The sequence below is a fragment of the Orcinus orca genome, chromosome 14 (assembly GCF_937001465.1).
Source record: "Orcinus orca chromosome 14, mOrcOrc1.1, whole genome shotgun sequence".
Classification (NCBI taxonomy): Eukaryota; Metazoa; Chordata; class Mammalia; order Artiodactyla; family Delphinidae; genus Orcinus; species Orcinus orca.
The window spans coordinates 75133355-75160780 of record NC_064572.1 but is presented as its reverse complement, the minus strand read 5'-3'; the positions used below and the strand labels follow the sequence as shown (position 1 = coordinate 75160780).

Below are 27426 nucleotides of genomic sequence, written 5' to 3'. Positions count from 1 at the left end.
AATTTGCTGCTTCTTCCTTCAGATGTATCCAGTCTACTGATGTGCTCATTGAAGGAATTCTCATATCTGGCCTTTCCATTTGACTTTTCTTATCATTTCCATCTTTTTGCTGAAATTCCCCACCATTCTGTATGTGTTGTCTTTCTTTTCCACCAGATCCAGATACATAGTTATTTTCAAGTCCTTGCTTTTAGTTCCCAGACCTGGGTCATATCTGAGTCTACTTCTGTTGATTCTATTCGGTATCACTTTCTCTCCTCCCAAAGAAAGTTCTTTAACATTCTTGTAGTACAGGTCTGCTGGTGATGCATTTTCTCATCTTTCACTTGTTTAAAAAAGTTTTTGATGTTATTGAAGAATACTTTGTCTGATATAGATTTCTAGTTTGACAGTTTTTTTTCCTTTTGGCTCCTTAAAGAGTATTTCCAGTGTCTTCTGGTTTGCTTAGTTTCTGTCAAGAAGTCTACTCTCCTTATCTTTGTTGCTTTGCATTTAGTTTGTCTTTTTACTCCAGGAGCTTTTATGATTTTCTCTTTATCACTGGTTTTCAGCAATTTGCTTATAATACACCTGGATGTATTTTGTTTTGTATGTGGGTATATGTTTACCCTGCCCGAGAACCACGGAGTTCTTTGAAATGTGAAATTATTGTTTTCCTCAAATTTGGAATATTTTCTGCTCCTCTCCTTTCTAAGATTCAAATATTCATATGTTAGACTATTATTGTTCCACTGGTCACTGAAACTCTGTTGATGATTTTTTCAATGTTTTTTTCCTCTGGGTATCACTTTGAATAGCTTTCATTGATTACTTCATGTTCACTGATCTTTTCTTCTGAAGAGTCTTATTTGCTATTCATTCCACTTGGTGAAATTTTTGCTTAAGATGTTGTATTTTCCTCTCTAGAGCTTCAATTTGGTTTATTTGTTCTTTAAACTTTCATTTTCTTCCTCACTATCTTCATGTCTTCCTTTAAATACTTGAATGTAGTTAATTGATAGTTCCATCATCTCTATCATTCTAAGTCTGTTTTAATGATTGGTTTTTCTCTGAGTTATAGGCTACATTCTCCTGCTTTGTGGCGTGTTTAGTAATTTTTGACTGGATGCTGACCATTGTAACCATTACTTTGTTGAGTGCTGAATTTGTTGTCTTCCTTTAAGATTGTTGTTTTCTATTCTACAGGCAGTTAAGTTATTTATAGACCAGTTTGATCTCTTCAAGGCCTGTTTTAAGTTTTGCTGGGGTAGATGGAGTGTACCTTTACTTCAGCAGTATTTTAGCCTCCCTACTAAGGTGTGACTCTGATGAAGTTTCCACTGAGTGCCTTAGATTATCACCAATGAATCTCTGCTGTGCCTGGCCAGAACTCAAATGTCTCCTAGCCTTGTGTGAGCCCTACAAATTGTTCCTCTTTCAACAATTTGTTCATTTTGCCTACCGTTTGTAGCTTCATCTTACATGTGTACAGCCTAGTACACAGTAAAGTTTCAAAGGGATTCTTGTGTAGATTCTTGGAGCTCTTTTTCTACATAGTTTGTTCTTCTAGGTATTCTGTCCCACAGCTTCCGGCCACTTCAGTCTCCCAGGACTGTGATCTGGTTTCCTAAAAGCAATGAGACCACTGAGCTCTGTTTGAGTTTCTCCTCCTTCCGCCTGTGGTCTGCAAATCTACTTTAGTCAGAAGCTAGAGCATTCACAGGACTCGTCTTATTTGCTTGCCTTTTTTTAAAGGATCACTGTCCTGAGTTGTCTGTTGTCCATGCCCTTAAAAATAGTTGTTTCATGTATTTTATTCAGTTTTTCACCTATTTGTTGTGGGAAAGCAAGCCTAATTCATTTTACTTCATCATGTCCAGAAGTGAAATTTAGTCTGTAAATTTTAGTCTGTAAATTTTTTAAACATCTGCTCCATATGTAAATAAGTGTCTCTTTCTATTTCTAATATCATTCACTTTTGCCTTTGCTTCTTTTCCTTAATCAATTTCATTAAAGGTGATCCATTTTATTAATCTTCTCAAAGAAATAATTTTTATCCTAGTCTATCATTTCAAATGTATCAATGTTTAGTCAGATTTATCTACATGTAAACAAAATTTTTTCCCTCATTCTTCCATCTCACACTTTTTTTTTTTTTTGCGGTACGCGGGCCTCTCACTGTTGTGGCCTCTCCCGTTGCGGAGCGCAAGCTCCGGACGCGCAGGCTCAGCGGCCATGGCTCACGGGCCCAGCCGCTCCGCGGCATGTGGGACCTTCCCGGACCGGTGCACGAACCAGTGTCCCCTGCATCGGCAGGCGGACTCTCAACCACTGCGCCACCAGGGAAGCCTCATCTCACACCTTTTAACAGAGGTCATTTTTTGCTATATAAATATATTTATATATTATATATAAATAATGTAGAAATGCCTTTAGTGGAAAACAATATTTGTTTATCTTAAAATATCTTTATTTTGCTCTCATTGTTGAAAGATTTTTTGCTGTTTACATAGTTTAATGGGCTACTTACAGTCTAGTCACAATTCCATTGTCTTCTGGCTTTCACCATTCCATTTAAGAAGTCTATGGTTAGTCTGTTGTTTCTTTGTAGACTGTGTCTTTTCCCTTTGTTTTTAGTGTTGTTTGGTTTCAATACAATGTGTCTAGGTCTGGATTTCTGTTTATTCATCCTGTTTGATATAAGTTGTATTTCCTTTATCTGTGGATTTGTTTTTTTGTAAAGTTCTCAGCTGTTATTTCTTTAAATGCTGTCTCTCCTCCATGTTTTCTATTCTCTCTTAGGACTCCTATTATTTATGCATTACACCATATCATTCTGCCCTCTATATATCTTAACCTCTTTTTTAATATTTCCATCTCCTAATATTTCACAGCTGTAATCTTAGCAATTTTTTAAACATCTACCTTCCATTTCACTAATTATTTGGTTCCAAATAATTTTCTGTATCACCTATTCATTGAATTAAAAATTGTTTTTAACACTTGATATTTAAAATTTTGATTTTTTAAAATTTACTTGGTCATTTTTGGTAGTTTCTTGTTGGTTCATTTTTTTGTGATGTGTACCTTTTATTACTTTATTGTATTATTTATATATTTCATCTCTTATTTTATATTTGTTATCTGGGAATTACGAGATCTGAGGTACTTACTATCCGAATCTGCTATTTATTATTTCTGATAACTCTCATTCAGAGTGGCATGTTTTCTTCTGTATTTAGTAATCTTTGATTGTGACCTCATTTTTGGTGGCTCATCTGTCAAATTTTATCAGAATAGAATTTTTGTTTGCTTCTCTTGGGAGCCAGGGATACTACTGACCTGGAATCATTTCAGCCCCCTTTAGTGACCTGGCTTCATGACAAGTCTCAAGTTTAGCTTCTCCACCTTGTACATTGTCTAACTTTCTCGTACTTGAACATAAACGTCATGAGGACAAGGAACTAATCTAACTGGTTTGCCATGTCTTCTTCATTGCCTCTTACATGGTAGGTATTACAAACGTATTTGCTGAAAAATTGAGTAGTCAGATGGCCCTTTTTTTAAAAAAAACAACTTGAAGTTATACAGAAAGCCGAACTGAAGTGGTGGTGAATCAGCAGTTGAAAAGCTGTGTGAATATGAATCCATATTCAATCACTTTAAAAGTCAACGAAGAATAGAAAACACTAATAATGTATGCTAACTTCCATTAGAAGTTGAAAGAGTATTTTTGGTAAGAGTCAAATAGTAACATCTTTTTTCAAACACAGACTGGAATGTTTCTTCCCATTGGTCTATATAAAACTGCTATTTATAGTTTCAACCAATAGCCTATACTTTATTACCTGACTTTAAAAAGTGGCATTTAACGTTTCTCTTAAAATTCCTTGCATCTTAAGTTTGCTTTCACGATGATTTCAAAAGTATTCTCAGTTATCTTAGATGAGAAATTTGTTAGGATGTTCAAGCTACTAACAGGAACTTGGTTGCTGTGTGGTTGGAAGAATTAGTTTCAGATTTGTAAGATTATAGGAACAGATTCTGGAATGATGCGTTTGACTCTAACAGGCATTTCAATCATAACTGCAAAATATAAGCAAATCATATATATTTTAAAATCTGAACTGATACTTAACCCGAAGAAGGCCAAAGTTAAATTCATAGGGAAACCTTTCTTTAGCCAAAGATAATCTTTGATGATAGCTTACCATTTTCCAACCTGCCGGTCAATCAGGTACTGAGTACCAGCGTGTGCCTAACAGTTTTGTGTAAGATGTCTTATTTCAGACTCACAGTTATATATAGGAGTGTATTTTAGAAGCAGCTGTGTAGTCTGTTATAAACATGTTAAGGACAAAAGTAAGCTCTGTTCATTATTAGCCTTTTGCGCTGTACCTATAATTTTGGTGTGAAGTTATAAGGACCAGAACTATTGTGACAGTTAGAGAAAAGGGCTGGATATTAATTACAAGAATAAAAGTGAAAGTTACACAATTTTGGGACCTCCCTATCTTACTAGTCTGAGGTCTGATATAATATATGCCCTGTGATATACTTCCAGAACAAATTCAATTCAACAAGACGATCCAAGTCTCTCACTTCTAGGAACTTACAATCAGCTGGAGAGACAGGAAACACGTACAACAAAACCATTGAATGGCAACACAAAGCAGTGTATTAAGTAAAAATAGGTGGTTCTGAAAGTACAAGTTGAAAGAATGAGGAGATCAATGTGGGCTGAGGTAGCTGGAGGACTTTACGTGAGGAGACAGTGTATAAATTAATTTGGGTGAGATGGGGGGCATTTGGGAGGCACACTACAGGGAAACTATTCTGTCTACAACAGAGCGCTTGCTTAGAGGAGTAGCTAGAGAGGTAAGAGAGCATAGGTTGTGGAAAGCCTCAAAATATTCATAGTCCTTAAGCTCCACATAGACACAGATAATGTCCATGTTGTTTACCATTGTAACTCTGGTACCTACCATAGAGACTGGCATATAGTATATATTCAATAAAATTCTGTTGAAGGATTAACTGCATGGATGAAGACACTGAAATGTTGAGGCTTTATCTGAAGATTTGTGGGGATTCACTGGAAGTTTTGGAGTATGAAGATGTCATACTATAAACAGTGTTTTAAGAAAACTATTCTCAAGGCAAGAGGCAAAATAAACTGGAGCGGGTGGAGGTTGGATGTAGGGAGAGCAGTGGCTTTCGTGTCATCATCCTTTGGGTGAGAAGGGTTAACAGTAGACTGAGGATAGTGGGAAAGAAGAGTTGTTTTGTTTTTTTGTTTTTGTTTTTGCGGTATGCGGGCCTCTCACTGTTGTGGTCTCTCCCGTTGCGGAGCACAGGCTCCGGACGCGCAGGCTCAGCGGCCATGGCTCACAGGCCCAGCCGCTCCGCGGCATGATGGGATCTTCCCGGACCGGGGCACGAATCTGCGTCCCCCGCATCAGCAGGCGGACTCTCAACCACTGCGCCACCAGGGAAGCCCAGAAGAGTTGTTTTGAAATGGAAGCAACCAGATTGTGATTTATTGTCAAGTTTGCCTCCTAGAAGATAGCAAAAGGGATGTTGTCAAGATGGATAAATAATGAGTTAATTTTTGTAGTTGGTAGTTGAATATGAGAAATTCTACTCTCATTACTTACCTTTTTCCTAGTATTTCTCTCCCCACATGGTTATTTGATTGGGCTTTTTTTCCAATGATGCTCAGTTATCCACCGATTATTTTTTTCTAGAGATAGTTTGTTCACCTATTCTTTGAAGATTTCTGAATTATCAGACCTATTATACAATTCCCATTATATCAGGATAGATTTGGGAAGTGCCTACATAAATAATAACTAGAATATCTGTTGTGAGAGTGGATATAGGAATAGACACGGAGAAGGGAGTGAGTGTGAATTCCTGAAACTTGCAATTCTTTCATCAGTCTTAGAGGTTTAATAAGCTGCTGTGCCCGTTCTCCTCAAACCTTAGAATCTCACCTCTTCAGTTTAGAACTTCTGGATCTGGTGGTGTTGTAAGGTTGCTTACTAGCCTCAAGCTCTAGATGATAAAACCTCCAGGCAGTAGGAGATTGTTCTTGTATTTTGTTCTTTTTTACTCTGATAAATAGAAAAGGTGGATTTGCTTAGAACGTTTGCCCTACTCTCCAGCCCAGCCCAGCCTTGCCCAGCCCTGCCCAGCCCTGATACTCCAGAGTTGATACAATAAATCAGATGTGTTTACAGACCTTCCTTGAGTGTCAGTTGACTCAAGACCCTGAGCTGGGTCAGCCCTGTTCTGCATGACCTTAAGGGTGCCAGGAAGAAAAGTCCGCCCATCCCACCCAGCCGACTTCGAAGGGGCTCACTGGTCGCTAATTTTGTTTTGACCAGCGGGTGGGCGCCCAAAGTCTTCCTCCCACTGAAGTCCAAGCCCCTTCGGCGACCGTGGTCTTCCCCTCCTGTCCAGGGCATCACTTAGGGGAGGGAACAGAACAGCTCTTTCCTCCTTTCCTTCTCTGAGACCAAAGCGGGAGGCTGGAAGGCCACTCATAGCGGCAGCACTTTTCTTATTACTACTGTTATTTTCAGTAAGGACTCGGGTCGGGGGAGGGGAGACGCAGCCCTCACCGCACGCCGCACCACGCTCGCTCGGGGACAAAAGCTCGGGCTGGCGCCGCAGCCGAGCTGACGGCGCGTCCCCGCCGCTGCTGGACCCTGTGGGCCGGGCGGCCGGGCGGCCGGGCGGGCGGGGGAGGCGGGGAGGCGGGCCCCGCCCAGCTCGGGCAGCGGGCTGTCAGCGCTGCCGCGCCCGTCCGGTCCCCGCCCGCCGGCCGTGCTGCGCCCAGCGGCGCTCAGGTGTCTTGAGGGAGGCGTCCCCGCGCGGCCAGCCGCCTCCCCACGCGGGCAGGCTCGGGTGCGCCTTGTGCGTTTCGGCGAGATTTTCCTCCCCACGCCCTGCCGGGTGACTCCGCCGCCCTCACTGCTTCGACTCCTGCTGCCTGAACCATGTCCGCGAGGGGTGAGTGGGGACCAAGTGGGCGCCGTCCCCGGACCACGCGCCGGGCCCGGCGGGAAAGGCGCGGACCAGGGCGGGCCGGGCAGGTGCCGGAGGCCGGGGGCCGGGGGCCGCGAGAACCTTGCCGGCCCCAACCCGGCCTGAAACTTTGGCATCGGATCCTTGGGCTCTGGGCGACCGAGGGTGGAGCGGGGGGAGTGTGCGGGGTGTGTATGTGTGTGTGTGTGTGTTTGTGTGTGTGTGTGTAAGGAAGCCCTCGCCCTTGACCTTGATCCCCCGGATGTGGGCGAAGCCAGAGGGCCAAGGTCGGTGTCCGGCTCACCTGTGCCAGCCGCACGTCTGGGCTGGGAGGGCGTGGGGGATGGGCTCGCCGCTGCCAGTCCTGCTGGGCAGTGGCCTGAAGGGCTGGCCGGGAGGGAGGAAGAGGTTTTTTTTTTCCTCCATTCTTGTTACCATTTTGCAGCTTGGTTACGGAAGGAATCCAGGGCTTGATGCAGTAACATTTAAAGCTGCAGTGCTTACATCTCATTTAAAAAAGTAAATTCCCTACCTGTACTCCTCTTTGCATTAATCGCCCCTCACCCCCAGCGGTTTTCTTCCTGGAGTGAAACGATTAAACTGCAGGTGAAACTGGACGAAAGAAAGAAAAAAAAAATCGGAATTGCTTTTCAGCCAAGAGTGAAGGGAATGTATTTCTTGCCATCTGGAGCCAGTGGTGATGCTGGGAGAGTGGGTTAGTCATAGCTCAGTGGCTGCTACTATGAGTGAAATATTAAAGCGATCAAGTCACTGTGCAGCTTGCCAGCAATGAAAACGAAGTGACTTGGTGGCTTTACCATAAGCTTTTAAGGAAAATAGTGATTATTTTTAGAAAGTATATTTGCCAAGCAGTAAGTACCACCCCTTTTGATACCCCGAAGCTTTAAGAGGAGTTGCAGCGTAATTTTTTTTTTTTTAACTCTGAAGGGTTAACCCTGCTTTTTGAGGGGAGTTTAGGAATTTAACAATGTGTTGGATAATTTAGTGATGCTTTTCAAGGTTCATTCTGGGGCATGTAAATTCTATCCAGAATGTTTAAACTCCCTTTTAAGGAAACTGGTCTTTGTTGGTTTGGCAATATGGTTGGTTGGTTCCGTACCTGGAAATGGGGTGGTACAGGCAGGGTGGAATGACAGAATTTACGTTCGTAGATCTCGGGCTACAGAGGTGATATGCGACCCTGAGATACTACCTGCCCAATGATGCCTAAAAATTTGTATGTATTAGAGAAAGAAAAAAGAGGGTGAAACTACAGGGGGCTGGGTGTGTGTACGGAATCTTCTGAGCGACTCCAGCTGTATAATCTCTGAACTGTGTTCTAAGACGGAGGCTTTTGGTCCCGACTCCTGTCCTAAGTATTAAAAGGAACATGGGGCAACTAGTTCTCATAGGTTGTAAAGCTCTCTGTGGTCAGAGTCCACCTCTGATGCAGCTTTATGCCACCCAAACCCCTTAGTACACAAAACATTGCCCACCGTAGGAGCCAACTAACTACTGGGAGCCTTGGTAGGTCCTAGAAAGCATCAAGTTCATTAGGTAACCCCCCAGTTTCACCTTGTCTCTGGCCCGTTCTACTACAAGGTCTCTGTGGTTTATCCGAGGATATGAAATGAAGATGCCCCAGTGATTCAGAGGCTAGAGCCCTGGCTTGGGACCTGGTTCTTGAGTATTTCTTCTCGAACCTGGTTTCAAGCAGGATGATTTCGAGTTGGACACAGATCTTTCACTTAGCGTTCTTGTTTCCCCTTCAAACTCCATGTTGATAATCTTGCATTTAACAGTTTGAAGTCTGACTAATATTGCAAGGGGAGTAAAAACATGATAAATATCAGTTACTGCATACTTACTACATGTCAGGCGCTTTACATGTATTGCATCAGTTGGTCCTCACAATAACTGACTCAAGTAGATGCTGTCATTACCTCTCCATTTCACAGATGAAGGAACTGAGGTTTTGAGAGATTGTGTAACTTAACGTGAGCTCAAACATTTGGTAGGTGGCAGATCCTGATTTCTACCCAGGACTGTCTGACTTCTGATCACATCCACTTTGTTTTAGTGCTTCTCTATTACTTGTCCTTTGAGTATTACAGTAAACATCACAATCATTGATTTGCTGAGAGAGAAAAATGCCCTATACTTGAGATTGAAAGGAAATGGCCTTGGTAAGTAATTTGGAATTCCCAGTACATTTAGGAACTTCTTCGTGGACATTTGGTAAAAGACCAAGTGAGGGAAACAAGGCCCTTGATCCTTGATGTTATTAATTTGATATCCCCACTCTGTTTCTTCCTCCTTCACTTTTGAGGACCAGAACTTCCTAGATATTACCAATGACTGAAGATTTTTCTTATGTTTCTATGAAGTACTTTTATCTTTATGAATTTGTAAACAACAATTCTAAATGATTAGTAGAATGCCTAGTACAGTAGCTACTGAGTTAAGCTCGTGTGGAAAGATGTCTGTTTGCCATTTATTTTTTATAAAAGATGTTTTCAGAACTGAGCTTCACTATGCTTTTCTAATTTAGTATCTGCTCTCATCTCTATTCCTGAAAGTAGAGATAAACTTTTATGGTCAGAAAGTTAATGTGTCTACTTAAATACCTGACTTATCATTAGGACGGTCTTTAGATACTTGGAAAGATAGATCTCATTAATTTAAAAAATGAACTCTTCTTATTTCTAATATCTAGACTTGTAAGTTATGGTAGGGGTAGACATATTTTTTAAAAATTGAAAATGCTGAAACATTGAATCCCATAGAAAAGTAATTTTATTAAAATATTTTAGAGAGAAAAAAAAAAATATATATATATTTTTTGCGGTATGCGGGCCTCTCACTGTTGTGGCCTCTCCCGTTGTGGAGCACAGGCTCCGGACGCGCAGGCTCAGCGGCCATGGCTCACGGGCCCAGCCGCTCCGCGGCATGTGGGATCCTCCCGGACCGGGGCACGAACCTGCGTCCCCTGCATCGGCACGCGGACTCCCAACCACTGCGCCACCAGGGAAGCCCGAGAAAAATACTTTTGAATTCATCTTCTCTTTAAGATATAGAGTACTAAAATTTAATTCATTATTCAAACTAACAATAAAAGGTATTCTTAAATTTCATGATAGTCCAGCTAAGACATTCCTCATCTTGTGGTCTTTTAGAATACTATCATCAAAGACTTTTAACTTGGTGTTGTATTTTTACTGCTAGAGACCAAAATGGAGCTATCATGTCTTGATTTTGAATTGACAAACTGAGGGAAATTATAACACTTAGAATAGAGTTTCCAAACCTGGGAAGAATCATCTAGGTAGCCTTTTTAAAATGTAGATTCTCAGGTCTCATTCCAGGTCTAATGGCTCATAACCTGTAAAGGTAGTGCCCAAACATCCACATACTATGTGAAAAGCTCCCCAGGTAATTCTAAAAATCATTAGATTAGAGCAGGATCAAAGAATCACCTGGAGTATTTATTAAATATGCTGATACCGGGCTCTGCTTCAGATCTACTGAATCGGAATATTCATGGAAAGCCCTGGGAATCTGAATTTGTAGCAAATTTCAGTTGATTCTTATGTACAGCCAGACTTTGGAGTTATTGAATTAGAGCTTGTTTCTTTTAACTCAGGGGTTCTGTATCGTCCAGAAAGTTTTGGAAAAAAGCTGTTTTTGAGTTATAAAAATAATGTGCTAAATTTTATTATCAATATATTCATATAATCAAAATATATTAATGTATAAATGGATATATTAAATATTGAAGTTATAGCGTATTATATTAAAAATTCAAACAGAAGTGTATTAAGTTAAAAATGAAAATTTTCTATTTTTACACCCTTCCTACCAAATCCTCGAAATTAAGCATGGCAAACAGTGCACCCTGTGTATCCTTCCTGGCAGTTTCTATCTGGTTAGCTTTTGGTTCAGTTCAATAAATATTAAATACCTATTCAGTATAAGATGCGTGGCAGCAACTGGCGCTGTATGCAGAAGAGATCGCTTATGAGCTTATTAGGTTTTCAGAGCTCGAGTCTTGAGAAAATAGGTCCAGGTATGTGAGGACAGAGTCCATAGCACTGGCAGAGAAATAACTCAGTATGTATGCTCTAGAAATGTTAGATCAGTCTTGCTATCTTTGTTTTCAGAACTTCCATAAAACTAGGAGCAACCTGAATGCTTATCCATTGGAGAATGAGTGACTAAATCATGGTTCATCCATATTATAGACGGTTATGCAACTATTAGAAAGAATGACTTAGGTCCTTATGTGTTGGTCTGGAGTGATGGCCATGATACATTATTAAGGGAAAAGAGCAAGTGTTATGATAAAATATATATGTGCGATCCTAGTTCTACAAATTGAGAAAAATCTCTAAGTGTGCATATGGGTGTGCTATGAGCATAGAGAAAGTCATAGAACAGTACACACCAAGCATTCAACAGTGGTTAAAAAAGTCAAGGGTAAAAAAAGGTCGAGGATAAAAAAAGTTAAAGTCAAGGGTAGGGAGGGGAGAGAGTTGGCTTTTCTTTGAACACATCTTTGTGTTGTCTGATAGCAAGTAGATATAGCTTTAAAAGATTGAGAGAAAAATTGAATAAATAAGAAAAATGTCCACTTCATCCCCAGTATTCATTTCATTTATTCAAGTCAGGACTGTAGATTTTCATTCATTTATTCAACAAACATTTACTGAACACCTGTTACGTGCCAGCAGTCAGTGACTAGGACACAGCATATACCCTCAAGGAACTCATAGTTCTGTGCGGGAGACAAATACATAAATACTATTTATAAAAGGATATGCTGAGTGCAGAGAGAAGGAGAGAGAGAATGCGGGATAGAGAAAGAGTTATGATGATACAAAGGAGTGGCACCGAATATAGCCGTCGGGGTTGAGGACCAGGAGATCAGGTGAGGTTTCCTGAAGAAAGCAGGGATGTTTTCTTGGAGAATGAGTTGGATTTAGCCAAGTGAAAAAGGATGGGGTAGAGGGAAAGTCTTTCCAGGGAGACTCGGGCATGAAAGAAACAGTTGTGTGTATGTCAACCTGGAAAGCATGTAGGTTCAGGAGGGTGTGTTTGCCAGGGAGAGGGGAGCCAGATCTCCGCTGAGTGAGAAGGTGCGGCGGGCACTTTGTGGAACGGCTGGGGATGTAGGGATTTTCATTTACAAGGAAGGGTGGTTCCAGGGAGCACAGTGGAAGGTCATCAGTGGTGGGTGGGAGTTGTGCAGCAGGAGGGAAGCAGCACAGGGCAGGGAGGATGAGGGGGAGAGGAAATGAGCGAGGCTGGGCCCTCTCAGTCCTTTCCATGACTGAGACTGCAGGAATGAGGGAGACGGTTGGGCATGGTCGGCCTCAAATATCTTAACTTTGGCATGAGGAGTTCTGGTGGCAGGCCGAGCTGAGTCCCAGGCAGTACTGGCTAAAGGCAGCGAGGAGGTGAGGGCTGCCATCAGATTTGTAGAGTAGCAGCTAAGACCTGTGCTGGACAGTGGTTTTTCCATAGGGCTGAGGTGCAGAGGGGCTCTAGGAATCAGAGCCACACTCACTTGTGCTGACGTCTTCTGCTTCCATGCTTACAGTAGGGCTCAACAAATACGCACCTGCTAAATGATAAAGCGTAGGCTTCCACTCTGTTTCTTCTCTCTCTTACTTCCTCCTGTAACTCCATGTCTGTTATACCTCTAGTTGCATCACTCTACCTTTATCAACTTCTTTCATGGTGATGTTGCAAAGATTAATGCGCTAAGACTTTACGTGGGCCTCTCCCGTTGCAAAGCACAGGCTCCAGACGCGCAGGCTCAGCGGCCATGGCTCACGGGCCCAGCTGCTCCGCGGCATGTGGGATTTTCCCAGACCCGGGCACGAACCCACGTCACCTGCATTGGCAGGCGGACTCTCAACCACTGCACCACCAGGGAAGCCCGTTCTAAGACTTCTTATTTGGTGTTATGGGGGGCTGTTTTTCTGGCCTGTATTTTCTGGCCTCTGGCTAGAGTTTTTCTTCTCTTTGAGTTACAGAACTCTCAAGCAATTTACCGAACTGAACAAAAAGGACAATGTATTTGAAAGCCAACTCTAGCCATTATAAGTTTTAGTATTAAAAGAAAAATAAAGCAGCAAAACACTACACTTCCTAGAAGTCCTTTTTTGCACTTAAAATATATGGGTTCCAATTAAATAGATTTTTTTTTTTTTACATGAGAGAAGTAGCTTTTGACATCAGTTTCTCACAGGTGGGAGAATTATGTTTCAGAAAAGAGTTTCAGGAGGTTGAATTGTTCATGCATTGTATCTCTGAACAGCATTTTATATATATGTGTATATATATATATATATATTTTTTAATTTGAGACCTCATGTAGAGAAGGTTGAGTTAATCATACTTCTCAGGTTATGGCTTACTGTCATCAACAGTTCATCAGACCCCTCCCTTGTCCAGTTTATTTATTGATATATTTTTATCCCTATCCCTCAATCCCATTCCTTTTCCCAATGGCAACGATTCTAATACATTTGATATGTGTGTCCTAGAATTTACAGTAAAACCAATTCTTAGAACAGTTCTTATATTTAAAGCTGTAAGTACCAAGTTATTTTACTTTATGTGTGTGTCTGTGTGTCTTTGTGTTTGAAAGATTAACCAAATTCTTATTTGGATACCTGATTTTGTGAACAGATATGTATTTCTGATCTTATTTGGAAGTTTACATCACTTAATGCAACAGCAAGCCTTTTTCTGTTAGAGACTAGATATACAATATGAAAAAAGGTTATTCTCAATCCCAAAGGAATACAAACTAAGGTGTGTGTGTGTGTGTGTGTCTGTGTGTGTGTGTGTGTAAAGTTATGTACATGTACACAGCTGACAAGAATAGATCATTAAGATTATCAAATAAGAATCATCAAACTGCTATGGGAGGTTCAACTAATTTGTGACTGGAGATAACATGAAGCCTTCACTTCACAGAGGACTTGGAAATTGAGTTGAATCTTGAAGGATGAGTAGGGATTTGGCAGGCAGAATACTGAAAGATGTGCTTCCTTTCAGAAGGAACAGGAATCGCATAGGTAAAAACACAGAGGAGGGAAAGTGCAGGACATATGGGGAGGAAGGAGTCTGTGACATGTGAGGGGTTACAGGATTGGTGGTGGGGAGGAGAGGAAGAATAAGGAAGACAAGGGAATGATGCATTGAACTAGTAAGCCTTTCCATCAAAGGCTTTTCCTAAACAGAGAAGTGCAGATGTAAAGAAGGGAAGTGAGAGGTCTGTCCTTGGTACATTCAGATAACTCATTCCTGGTTGTTCAGCTGCCCACAATGGTATTGATGGTATTTTATTGCCAATTTATGCTGCAGTGAGTTACATTTTATCCTGACCACAATTCCCATTTAGGTAAAAACTTTGCCCAAAGCCCGCTCTCGTGTTTTCTTTTTTATTGCAGATTAGGAGTCTTATCTTTAGTTTTGTACCTGACCTCAGAATATTCCAGGACAAAGAATGCTGGCATACAGGAGGGCTGAATGCAGAATAGCCAAGCAACATGTTTGACTCTAGCCAGGGGAAGGAGCAAGGCCATTCCCCCAGAAGTGTGCATTCTTAACCAATCCTACTTTTACACGCACATTAACAGTTCCCTCAGTTCTAGAGAGGAACAAAACAGCACTAATTCATAGAGCCCTTTAAAATGAAAGATGACATTTTGTAAAATTTATGGAACAATCTCTTTGAGATGGTAAATTAGTCTTCATAATCTTTTAGGGGCGAAATGTTTCGTTTTTTTTATGAGCCTGTGGTTTCAGGTTCTCTAACTCAATCCATATTAGTGTTCATTGACATAGTACTGATCACTTGATACAATTTAACATTTTGTTGCTCCATTCCCAAGGTGCTACTTATTAAGTCCTGAACTTGTGGTGCCATTATCTGCTTAATCACTGGTTTCTAATTACATGGTAGTGAAATGAAAAGGAATGTAAGTGGTCAGCATTTCACCCTGGTTAAAGCAGCAGACTCTGAATACCATCCATCCATCCACCCATTCCATACATATCTACGTAGCCTTCCTAGAGTTCCTAATAAACGTCATCAAAGAGCCCGCTGTCTGTCTATATGTATTACATTTTATAATGTCACTAGGAGTTGACAGCTCATGTTGCCTTTCATTATCCTATTATGGTAGGGTTGTTCTCTCTCTAAATGTGCTGTGCGTGCCAAAAAGAACCGATTTTGTTCATTTGCCCTGAGGACTTCTCGAGAAGTATTTTGAAGCTTTGTGGTCCTCTCCTGCAGCTCATCTTGTCCACCCATTTTGGTGACAGTGTAGCAAGGCTAAAAATGAACCTACGACTCCACTCCATGGATAGAGCAATCCATGTGTTTCTTTGGGTTCTCCTGGGGCACTTCCATTTTTAGGTCTTGTTTTCTCCCCCACAAGTTAGGGTATACTCTTTGCTACCTTAGTAAATACCTCACGATCTAGACCACAAACAACTTCATTCTGTCACAGACAACAGCCTGAGGAGAAAAACCAATTCACTTGCAAACTGGAGAGGAAATTGTTATGAGAGTGAAGTGTGAGGGAGAGGGAGAAGGAGAGAGAGGGAGGGAGAATATGAGAACAATAGGGGATTGAGGTAGATTAAACAAGACTATTACAAATTGAAAATAGAGATATCAGATTTGAGTCTAACTTAGATATTTGCTAGTATAAATTGAATTATCACATTTTTCTTTACTGAAAATGGAATAGAAGCTAGTGGAGTTGAAATTTATGTTAGATATACACAGGATTCCAGAACGAAGAAAATGCATACTTTTTCTCTCCCTTCCCGTAAGAACAGAAATGCCAACTATTTATCTGAAAATTTCTTGACAGCAAGCAAGAAGACAGTGTGGTGGACAGGGGTTAACTCTTTTGCTCTTTCGACCTTCCTCACTGATATTCAATCAGCTAATATTTATCGAACCTCTTTTCTAGAGCAGCCAGATTTATTCCAAATCTATATATTAATTAATAAAGTCATTTAACAAATATTTATTGAGCACTCTGGAGTGAGGATTGTCATGAGTTTTGGGTGCAGAAATATTAAAAGGTGTTAGAATTTGTGATTGAATGAGGCTGGAGCAAATAGGGCTGATCAACAATTATTGTTGACATTTAATCTAACTTACATGTATTGTATAAGTTAACATCCAAATGGGATACTTCTATCTAGGACAAATGCTAAACCTGATGGGATGCTGGAACATAGGTGTAGAGTGGGGCTATCCCAGGGAAATTGGGATTGTGGGCTTCCTACCTAGTAGAGTTTCTAGCCAGCCTATGTTTTGGTGTCAGTGTATTCCTTGGTCTCAAAGGATAGAATTTTTGTGAATATCTGAATATTTGCCTGTAATGTTAGCTACATTGTATATTATCTACATCAAAATTTAACTTAAATCCTAGACTGGCCATCTCCTCCCCATCAATCCAGCACATTTCTGGGCTATTTTCTCACATGGGAAGTTGGTATGCTCAGGTGTAATTACCATTAGAGACCAACAATAACATTTGATATGAAGTCAAACCCAAATGAATTTTTAGCATTTTTTTTGGAGTAATTCACACAATAATTTTCTTCTGTCGGGGTCGTTATCTAGAGAAAAACTATTGTGGGAAGGAAATGTGCCTTTGGTCTTCCATAGTCATTTAAAATGAGTGGCTCTGTTTCTTCTAGTTAGTGAAATTTCAAAGCAGCTTTAAAATGTGTAGTTCAGTCTACCTGTGTCTGTTCTTGGACTCACTATCTATTTGATGTCTCTCTGCCAATGTATTTAAGGTTTATTTCCCCAGTACATTGTATTATTTTATTGGAAAATTTATCTAATATGTATTTACCAGTATAAGGAAATTGTCTGTCCGTGTTTTGTTTTATAATTACTGGGTGGGCAAGTTCTTATTTAGTAGATGTACCCATAAAATCCTTTGTATTATTCAGCCCTACATTAGGATAAAAATGAAAGCAGAAATTGTGGGTCAAGCACCCCCAAATTACTTGCTGCTTGATTAGAGGTCATGTGATCTTGGTCCTTTGTTAGAGAATTTCTTTTTTAGGCTTGTGTGAGAAAGAGCTCTACATGCGTAATTATTGTTATTCACATTTTAATAAATTAAAGTTCTTTATTCTGTACTGTGTGTTCTCTCTCCAGCTCTTTAACTTTATTACATATGTGAATAATATTTGATGGTGTATATGTAATCATGTTAGAGTCAATTTATAAATAGTTTGTCCTAAAGAAAATATCCTATAATATGTTTTGCTTAAAACTGTGTCTGAGGTCTTTCCCCGTGCTTTTCTTTCTCAACTTATTGAGAATTCATTTAAAAAACACATCCAGGGCTTCCCTGGTGGCACAGTGGTTGAGAGTCCGCCTGCCGATGCAGGGGACATGGGTCCGTGCCCCGGTCCGGGAGGATCCCACCTGCTGCGGAGCGGCTGGGCCCGTGAGCCATGGCCGCTGAGCCTGCGCGTCCGGAGCCTGTGCTCCGCAACGGGAGAGGCCACAGCAGTGAGAGGCCCGCGTACCGCAAAAAAAAAAAAAACACATCCACAAGAGGGTAGCCACCAGAGCACTGAATGGTAACAATGAAGGGAAATGAGGACAACGAAGTAAACAGCTATTTCTGGCTTATACTCCAAATAAGAATGAACAGAAGGATAGGAGTCCCAGAGTCTGGGGGAAGGAGAGAGGGGAGGGGAAGCCATCATTTTTAAATGTTAAAAAGACTGTAGAAAAGAAGTTGAGGTTGGCAGTCTCTAATGGCTTCTAGGGAGATTTTTTGTTGCTCCTGTTCTTTGTGAAACAAGGGAATCTTTATTTTGATTCATTTAAGCATTCGGGTGAGCAATGAACATGAACACCAGCGATAGTGTAGTTTTCTCACCAGTTCCTTAGCTCCTTTTTATTTTAGAAGGATCTGTTCAGTGGTTAGACACTTTATATAAACTGTAGAATTGGAGTTGTAAACAATGTGTTCATTTATCCGGTCATTCAATAAGTATTAGTTGAACACCTACTAAGGGCTCAAATTATTCGAGGTGTTGAAATGAGACAGCCACTTACCAAATAAACATATAATGTGACAAGGGGTGATAAAGTGCTAGGAAGAAATATAAAGAAGAGCAAAGAGAAGAGAGAGAGTTGGGGAGATGAGAGGGCAGGGCAGGTGCTAATTTATACCTACGGGATGATAATGGAAGGCCTCTTTGATAAAGTGACGGGTGAGCAGAGACCCGAAGGAAGTGAGAGGTCATGCAGATTCTGGCAGAAGGGTTTTCTAGGCAGTGAGATGAGCAGTGCAAAGGTGTTGAGGTCTATCCTGCGTGTGTGTCCTGGGACCAGCAGGAGGCCAGTGTGGCTGGATCAGAGAGTGTAGGGGAGAGGGATGGAGGTGAAGTCAGAGAGGTAGTTGGGGAAGGGGTGGCTATGTCAGATTGGTCCTTACAGGCCACTGTGAGAACCTAAGTTTTCCTCTGAGTGAGGCTGAGTGAGATAGGAGGCCCTTGATAGTTCTGAGCAGAGTTGTGACATGATTTGATATAGTTTAAAAGGATCACTTGGTCAACAATATAGAGAATAGATTGTAGTGAATAAGGGTAGATGCATGAAGACCATTTAGGAGGTTACTGCAATGGTCAAAACAGAAGATGGTGGTTTGGACCAGATGGTAGGAAAGCAGCTGGTGAAAAGCCAATGGATTCTGGAAATATTTCTAAGGAAGTGCTTATAGGACTTGTGGATGGGTGGGAAACATGGAGCAAAAGAAGGGGGAGAACTGTGGATACCTCCATTTTCTCAGCAGCTGGAAGGGTAGCATGTCGTTTCCTAGAATGGGGAAGCATGTTGAACAAGCAGGTTTGGGGAGTAGGGGAATCAAGCATTTTGGACATTTAAATTTGAGATGTCTCTTAGGTATTCTATTATGAGAATCTTTATTATGCCCATTTTACAGATAGAGAAAATGAGGCACAGAGAAGTGAAGACACTTGCCTGATATCACCTAGATAATAAGTGGTTGATACAGGATTTAAATTCAGGTCTTGTTCGTGCCAGAGTATATGTTATCCACCACAATGCTGCCTCTTTACATGAGGCTGAAATACATGCCAGAAAAATAATGCATCTAGTTTTCACTTCTTAATTATGATTTCTCATTATATGAGATAATTTTCTGCATTTTAAAACATGGCTTGTGTTTAAGGGGAAAATAAAACCCTGTCAGTCACATTATTCCAAATTCTACTATTTATCAGTGTTATCACTGTTAGCATTGCAAAAATGCTACCGAAATATGAAGAGGCATAGTATGGCATTCATTCATGCATTCCATTGGATTGTTGAGTGCTCGCTATAAACCAGGCTTGGGGGGTGCTAACTGGCTCCTCTACTAGCAGAGCTGCCAGACTAATGAGGTGAGAGGCGTGTGTACAGAAGGTGCAGCACAGTGTGACCAGTGGTGATGGTGGGACGTAAAACGTGCTGCAGGAGCACAGAGGAAGGACCCGCACCATCTTGACTGGACATGGGGCCAAAGAAGACTTGACGAAGCAAGTGATACCAGAATGGGACCTTAACAAATGAGTGCCAAATGAGAGAAGTGGTGGAAAAGCGTTGCAAACACAGCATGCTTTTAGAATTTTAAAAATGCTAATTAAGCATATGAAACAGTAAGACATTTGAAGTGAAATGTAACATACAGGAGCAAAATCAGGAAAATTTTAAAATTACCCTGAGGAGAAACATGAAAAATTTAAGTCATTGAAGAGACCTACGAGGCTCTTGGATAACAAGACACTATATTGTAAAAATGTTCATTTCCCCTAAATCTCTCTACAAAAGAAATGAAATCTCGATTAAAATGCCAACAGAATCTTTTTTTAGAGGCATGGCAAAATGATACTATTATTTGTTTTGCAAAATGAAATTTATGAAATTCTGAGAAAGAGGTGTAGTTAAGTGAGGGTTAGCTGTATCAGATATTAAAATGTAATATGAAACTGCAATAATTAAAACAGTTAAGTATGGGAGAAAAATGAGAGTAGTGGGAAAAGATTACAGAGTACAGCAAACAAGTGTGTATGGAATTTAATTATAGAAAAGTGGCCTTTTTGTGTGTGTGTGTGTGATATGCGGACCTCTCACTGTTGTGGCCTCTCCCGCTGCGGAGCACAGGCTCCGGATGCGCAGGCCCAGCGGCCATGGCTCACGGGCCCAGCTGCTCCGCGGCGTGTGGGATCTTCCCGGACCGTGGCACGAACCCGTGTCCCCTGCATCGGCAGGCGGACTCTCAACCACTGCGCCACCAGGGAAGCCCGAAAAGTGGCTTTTTAAGGTCAGTGTGAGAAGAGAGATTCAATAAATGGTACGGGTACAGCCGGCTACTTAGAACAAAGAAATCTGGATCCCTTATTTCTTACACACCGGCACACAATTCCTAGTGTAGTAAGTCATTAAGTGTAAAATAAATGAAACAATAGTGGTCCTAGAAGAAAACACAGGTAAATTTATAACCTGAGGATGTTAGAAGATTCCTGACCTTTCATACAGGCTACAAAGCTCAGAAGTCATAAAAGAAAATGTAGATACACTTAACTACATAAAAATATGGCAAGAATTCTGTATGGTTAAAAATACCCCACCCTGCCTTCTGGCTTGCATCACAAGACCCCAGCAGAGCTGACTCGACCTGGCCACCTGCACCAGGAAGGTCCAGCCAGCAGGTAGCCGGAGAAGAGGCAGAGATGGGCTGGGTTGGGGGGGCACTACCGGGGCCTTTTAGAGAGCATGGCAAATGCTTTGACAGTGTTAGTGTTAGGGTTCCCCTGAGAACCTCACTGAAGTTTCACTCTCTGTACAAAGCAGGCCAGACAAATTCTGAGGACAGCCTTCACCCCTCATTTCACAAACACAGAGGGAGGGTTTTCACTACCAAATGCAAGGGGTACAGCATAGTCCCTGCCTCGGAGAGGCCTCGTTGTACCTAGGTTTGATATCTGCAATTGGAAGGCCACCATCACTCCCATTCTTCCCTGTCTTCCAGAACATTCACATTCCTTAGGATAGTGTGGTCAGAGGCTTTATCCCTTTTCTTGACAGTTGTAGGAATGGCACTAAGTGGTCGTCTACTTTAAGGTTAATATTAGGCTACCCAGTGACACTGGCACACATTTACCATAGAAAAACAGGTGACATGGTTGGGATGCTCTATTCCTGCTGAAAAAGGGGACCAAGGAACACTTGAAGGTGGGCTAGAAGGGGCAGTCTAATGAACTCATTGATCTCAGCCTTTTCTCCTCCCAGAGCCAAGCTGCCTAAAGTGATAAAGGATATTTACTTGCTGGTGCTCAGAACATTTGACTTAAGTGAGCCTCCTATTAATGGTTCTTGGAGATCAGCCTGCCTGATTCTCTGAATCCCTTTGATTAAATCTGGGCTTGCTTTGGAGGCATCCTTTTGCCCTGATTTCTCTGCTAATAAATACATTTTGAACTTGGTGGTGAACTCTGCTCTTCCTCTAACAGTTACACTTCCTCTACCCAGACTTTTTCATTTTAGTGTCTAGTCAGTGACACTAAACTGTGCAGAGTTGTCTAAGCGGCTCTATCCTCTCCTAGACTGTGGATTCTGAGAAGCCAGAGACCGAGTGTTATAAGTGCGCTCCCAGATCCTAGCCCACCCCAGAGCCTGAAGCTGAGTACCGTTCAATGAACAGTTATTGAGAGATTGGGAGAAGAAAGGTTGCTGTGCATGAAATCCACAGTCTGGTGGGATGCACAAACATAATGAAGGGGGGTAGAAGGAGAAGCTGCTGTCCTAGAATTTCTCAGTCCTTTTGGTTGAACTCAAGTTGGATGTGACTTCAAAGTTCATTTCCTCATATGCCTTTGCTCTTAAACCTGATCAAGGACACAGTTTTTCCTACTTGGGCAAGGAGTGTTTGACATGCAGATTCTAACCCCATCCATTGTGTTCTTCAGTAGGCTGGGTTCTGGAAGGATTGAAGCTAGACACTCTGACGTGGTTGCTCTGATGCGCGATTTCACCCCTCTTGCCCCTGCGTTTTGTTTTCCTACAAGGTGATGTGTACCCCAGGGACCCTGACCCTCTCCTCCCTTTATCCTCCTCACACCCACACTCCTCATTCCCACCTGTCACGGGGTTCTGGAATGTGTCAAGGATACTGGGGTGCATATTGGGTATGTTGTTGTGTGGCCCACTGCATTTGCAGCTACAAATTAATCCCCTTCAAAGCGTCCTTCAGCAATTTCCAAGAGTTTCCTAAGGTATTGTCTCACGTGTCTTATGTCTGGACATCCAGCTTGGCTGCAACCCTCCTGCCTTGGTGTAGACAACATCCTTGAGCACTGCTCTTTTGCTGGGGCTTCTGGTCACCTCTCCCACCCCCACCCAGTCTGGCCATAGTCTCCCTGAGCTGGTTTGAGCTAAGCATGGCCAGAGGCTCTTCCCCAGAGCACAACTGAGACCAAGGTGTAACTCAGAAAATTAAATGAAAACTAAAAAGGTAAAAGCTTCTTTTTTAATTCTAAGAGCTATAATATAACTGTCCAGAGAAACTCTTTTGATGTAAAAGAGGGATATACACATATACTTAGATTTAAAAGAATAATTTAAATAACATGGGACGTGAAAGGTCCTCATCCTCTGAAGTAACCACTATTACCAGTTTCTTGAGATTCTTTTCTAGAGAAAAGTTATGTGTGTACTAGGACACTAAAATCAATCTATTACCTATAAAATGATGATCTACCTACCTGCTTACTTAAAAACACACTTGGCCTTTTTCACGTAATATATCTTGATGTTGTTCCCTCTTAGTACCTGCAGATATAGCTCATTTTTAAAAATGACTTCATAGTGTTCAAGCAGATGGTTTCACCACACCTGACTTAATAATCCTTTTTGATAGATACTTTGCTTGATGGCTTTTATAGACAATGCTGCATTGAACATCATTGTGCATGTATCTTGTTGAGATTTTTAGAGCATAGCAATAGGTATTAGCTGTAACTTTTTTTTTTTTTTTTTTGCGGTACGCGGGCCTCTCACTGTTGTGGCCTCTCCTGTTGCGGAGCACAGGCTCCGGATGCGCAGGCTCAGCGGCCATGGCTCACGGGCCCAGCCGCTCCGCGGCATGTGGGATCTTCCCGGACCGGAGCACGAACCCATGTCCCCTGCATCGGCAGGCGGACTCTCAACCACTGCGCCACCAGGGGAGCCCTAGCTGTAACTTTTAATGAGGCTTTACTGATGGTTCAGAGAAAATGGCAAGGGAGCATGGTCCCCTCTGTGGTTGACTTGCTTTAGGCTCTCTCCTGGGGTGTCTCCTGCCCCCATTCAGTCTCTGCCCAGCTAGGAACAGCTTATTTCTCAGCACTAAAAAATGTTACAGACGTCTCCTTTATATATACCAAGGGACAGACCACTTCTAGCCCAGAGGGGAATAAAAGAGAATATTTATTTTCCCTTACTTCATCTAAAGCCAACCTCATTGCCTGTTACAGGACTAATTTTCTCCAGAATGATCCACTGCTTTTAGGACAAGTTACTCACAAAATAGTCTGGTGCTGATATATTTCCCAAAGGCTGGATTATTTATCCTTATTCATGGTCACTCGTTACCCTCAGTTAAAAAATAAAACCTGAAAATTAATTATGTTTAAGATTGAGTCCAAATCTCCCCACTTACAAATAATCAAATTGGCCATTCCTCCACAGGAGGTCATACATTCTAGTGGGAAGAGTTGGATGAGGAGTTGGGAGGCTGGAGTTTTACCTATAACTCTGCTCCTTCAGCTGTGTGATTGTGGGTACACCATACAACAGACCCTCACCTTGGAGCCCCAGTCCCTATTCCCAAGATGACCTCAGAAGACTCTTCCACCTCCAAGTTTTGAAACTAAAAATGAATTTCCAGATCCGATGACTCAATTTTACTTTGATTAAATTCCTGTAATGCTTCACTCTTGGCTGGAGTTTCAGCAGACAGGAGCTACTTGGGCAGAGGGGTTTGGGAAGGGGCCATCTCAAGTCATGGAATTAAAATTTTAAGCTGCTTTTGCCTTTGCAAGATGTGACTCCTGATTTACTAGGAGAGCTGATAAAATTTCCAAGAAGCCTGTGATGCGTTTGATGTTCTGAAGCCAATGAAAAAGAAGATTTTGCTAGTGAAAGCAGAGCCTCCTTTTTGAGTCTGGTTGTTGCATACCATTTTTAATGATGCGTGTAACATATTCTGGTCAAGGAGCCCAAACCTAAAACTAACAGAGGGCCTGCTTTGTTCTTAGAAAGGGTCATATGATGTTTATTAGGTTGGTTGCATGAATTTATTTGGAAGCCTTGACTGATAAGGCTTAATATAAAAATATCATACCTAACTTATAAAAGAATTTAAAATGCCAACTTTTGTATGGAATAGAAAGAACTAGAAAAATACCATATCTTCTTTGTTCTTTCCGTGCCTCTTCCTGTTGTTTCTGGTACCGAACAAACAATACCAAATATTTATTGGTAAAGAGGAAATGCAAATTTAAGAAATGAGTATTATTACCTATTAGAGTATGTATTCAGAGCAGCTCCTGTTTCCCTCATATGGTTCTTTGACGTTGCAGTGAAGTATCGGTGACTGAACTCTTTTCATTCTCTTCCTTTTGATGAATTTGGTAGTTAAGGCAGCTTCTCCATCAATCACTTCAGTCTTTAGAATCATGATGGTAAGATTATGCAACATCTTTCTCAATTAAGAAAAGAAGCAGAAGTCAGGAGGAAAGGCACTTATTAGCTGTTTTTAAACAGAATGATTTCTACTTTTGTATTATTCATTGCACAAGAAGGTATTCCACATGAAATTGATGCTGGGAGGCTAAATACAATCAATATGACTTTAAGGTCAGTTAGGAAAAGTTTTTCTGAAAAATTATTTTTACTATCTTATTGTCTAAGTCATAAAAAAGTGATGACATTGAGTGGAAATATATTTCATTAATAGAATGCTAAAAGAAAGATATTTTACAGGAAATTGTTGTCATATGTAATATACGTTTAAAATGCAGCAGAATGCTTTTGGAGGTTATGAATATTGACGCTGTAAAGCTTTGGCAGAAGGGATGTACTCTACCTGGTTTCAGCTTTGTTGAGAATATTATCAACAACATTTTTATTTTCCCACCTTTTTCAAACTTATTTCCTAGACTTCATTTGAGTTTTGTATTCTGCTTAAACTAGCCTCTAGGTATATGTGCACTTCCTATGGAGGGTGTTTAAATTTGCTTCTCTAAAGAAGTTTTGGTCTGTGTTGGAGAGGGTGTGGAGAAAAGGGAACCCTTGTGCACTGTTGGTGGGAATGTAAACTGGTGCAGCTGCTATGGAAAACAGTACAGAGGTTCCTCAAAAAACTAAAAATAGCACTACCATATGATCCAGCAATCCCACTATATCCATTTCCAATATATGCAGAAAAAAATGAAAACACTAATTTGGAAAGATACATGCACCCCAATGTTCATAGCAGCACTATTTACAATAACCAAGATGTGGAGCAACTCAAGTGTCCATCAACAGATGAGTGGATAAAGAAGACATTGTGTATATATTATATAAAGTGGATTATTACTCAGCCATGAAAACAGAATGAAATTCTGCCATTTGCAACAGCATGGATGGAGCTACAAAATATTATGCTTACTGAAATAAGTCAGAGAAAGACAAATACTGTATGATATCATTTATACGTGGAATCTAAAAAATAATACAAATGAATGTATAAAGCAAACCAGAAACAGACTCACAGATATAGAAAACAAACTAGTGATTACCAGAGGGGTGAGGGAAGGGGGGAAGGGCACAATAGGGGTACGGCTTTAAGAGATACAAATGACTATGTATAAAATAGATGAGCAACAAGTATATGTTGGATAGCACAGGGGACTATAGTCATTATCTTGTAATAACATTTAGTGGGGTATAATCCGTAAAAATACTGAATCACTATGCCATACACCTGAAACTAATATATTCTAAATCAATTATACTTCAATTTAAAAAATAAAGAAGTTTTGGAAATGATTTAATAAGGTTGACTACGTCACCACACTGACAAAAACCCTAATGTAGACAATTTGATGAGCTTGATTTTACCTGAGGAGCAATAATCATGGACACTGTTACCATCTGAATAGGAGGAACAATATTGTAGTCAAGTCTGTCTGCCTAGCACTTAGTACAGTCATTCTACAGATATTTATTAAGCACCTGCTGTCTTAGGAGCAGTAGATGCGGCAGTACACAAAACAGATTAAAAAAAATTCCTTGCCAGTGGGAGCTTACTAGAGAGCTTACACTCTGTTATTTTATTTATGTAAAAATTATATTTATAAAATATAAGTAAAATATATAGCATATCAGATGGTGATGAATGCTCTGGAGAAGATGAAGCAGGGGCAGGGAATGGAGAGTGAGGGTTGAGCTTGATCAGGGAAGGCTTCTCTGAGATGACATTTAAACAGAAGGAGGAGAAAGCAAGCTATGTGACCGTCTGGAGTAAGAGAATTCTAGGTGGAGGGACCAGCGATTGTAACCCTGAGTCAGGAACATGTTTGGAGTGTTTCAGACACAGTGAGGCTAGTAGGAGGGGGAGGTCAGAGAGCAGCTTGGGGGACGGGTCATGTGCTGTCTTGTGAACCAACATAAGGACTTTGAGTGAGATGGGAACCACTGGAGGGTTTTGAGCAGACAAACAAACAGTTAAATGTTGACCTGACCTGAAAATACCTTTAAAGAAAACATGAAACCCTGATCTGTGGCTTTGGCTTGTTTATTTATACAGTATTTGGTCATCTTTGGGTTTTGTGCTGTGTGTGTGTGCGTGTGTGTGCGTGCATGTGTATGCACAGCGCCAGGACTAGGGTGAAGGGAGTAAGACTCTACCCTGAGCGTGATGCCTCCTAACTTTTACACCCTAAGCACCTCACTCCCCTCACCCTAGTCCTGACCTGTGTGTGCGTTTATTGTTTTAATTTGTGAATAACTATATGAATAAAACTTACCTCTGGCTACTGTTACCACTGTAGCGAGCAAACAAAGTGTGTATCCTGCACCACAGATCGCTGACATTGTTGGAACCAGAAAGAAGCACATGTAGTCAATGGGTAATGGGCAGTCATTGCCTAACATTTGGCTTAGAGCACTTGACATAGTCTAGAAGAATAACTAGTAGAGGAAGGCAAACTGCTTCCTTCTGTGGTTTCAGAAAGGAAATGCTGTAATACCAGATAACCTCCTGGTAAAGGGTGTGACCAAGCTTAGAAATCAAGATGTCCAATGATAAATCATTATAC

General features: G+C 41.1%; 1 protein-coding gene across 2 annotated transcripts in view; it reads left to right on the top strand.

The window, feature by feature from the left end:
• Window positions 1-6843: 6843 nt before the first annotated feature.
• ABLIM1 (actin binding LIM protein 1) overlaps window positions 6844-27426 on the top strand; it is a 315505-nt gene continuing 294922 nt past the window's right edge. The window contains exon 1 of one of the 2 annotated variants that reach the window (XM_049697063.1): window positions 6844-6996. In XM_049697063.1, the coding sequence (XP_049553020.1) occupies window positions 6984-6996 (13 nt within the window). In that variant the 5' untranslated portion in view covers window positions 6844-6983. The remainder of the gene's footprint in view (window positions 6997-27426) is intronic. The other variant, XM_049697064.1, reaches the window with a different exon arrangement.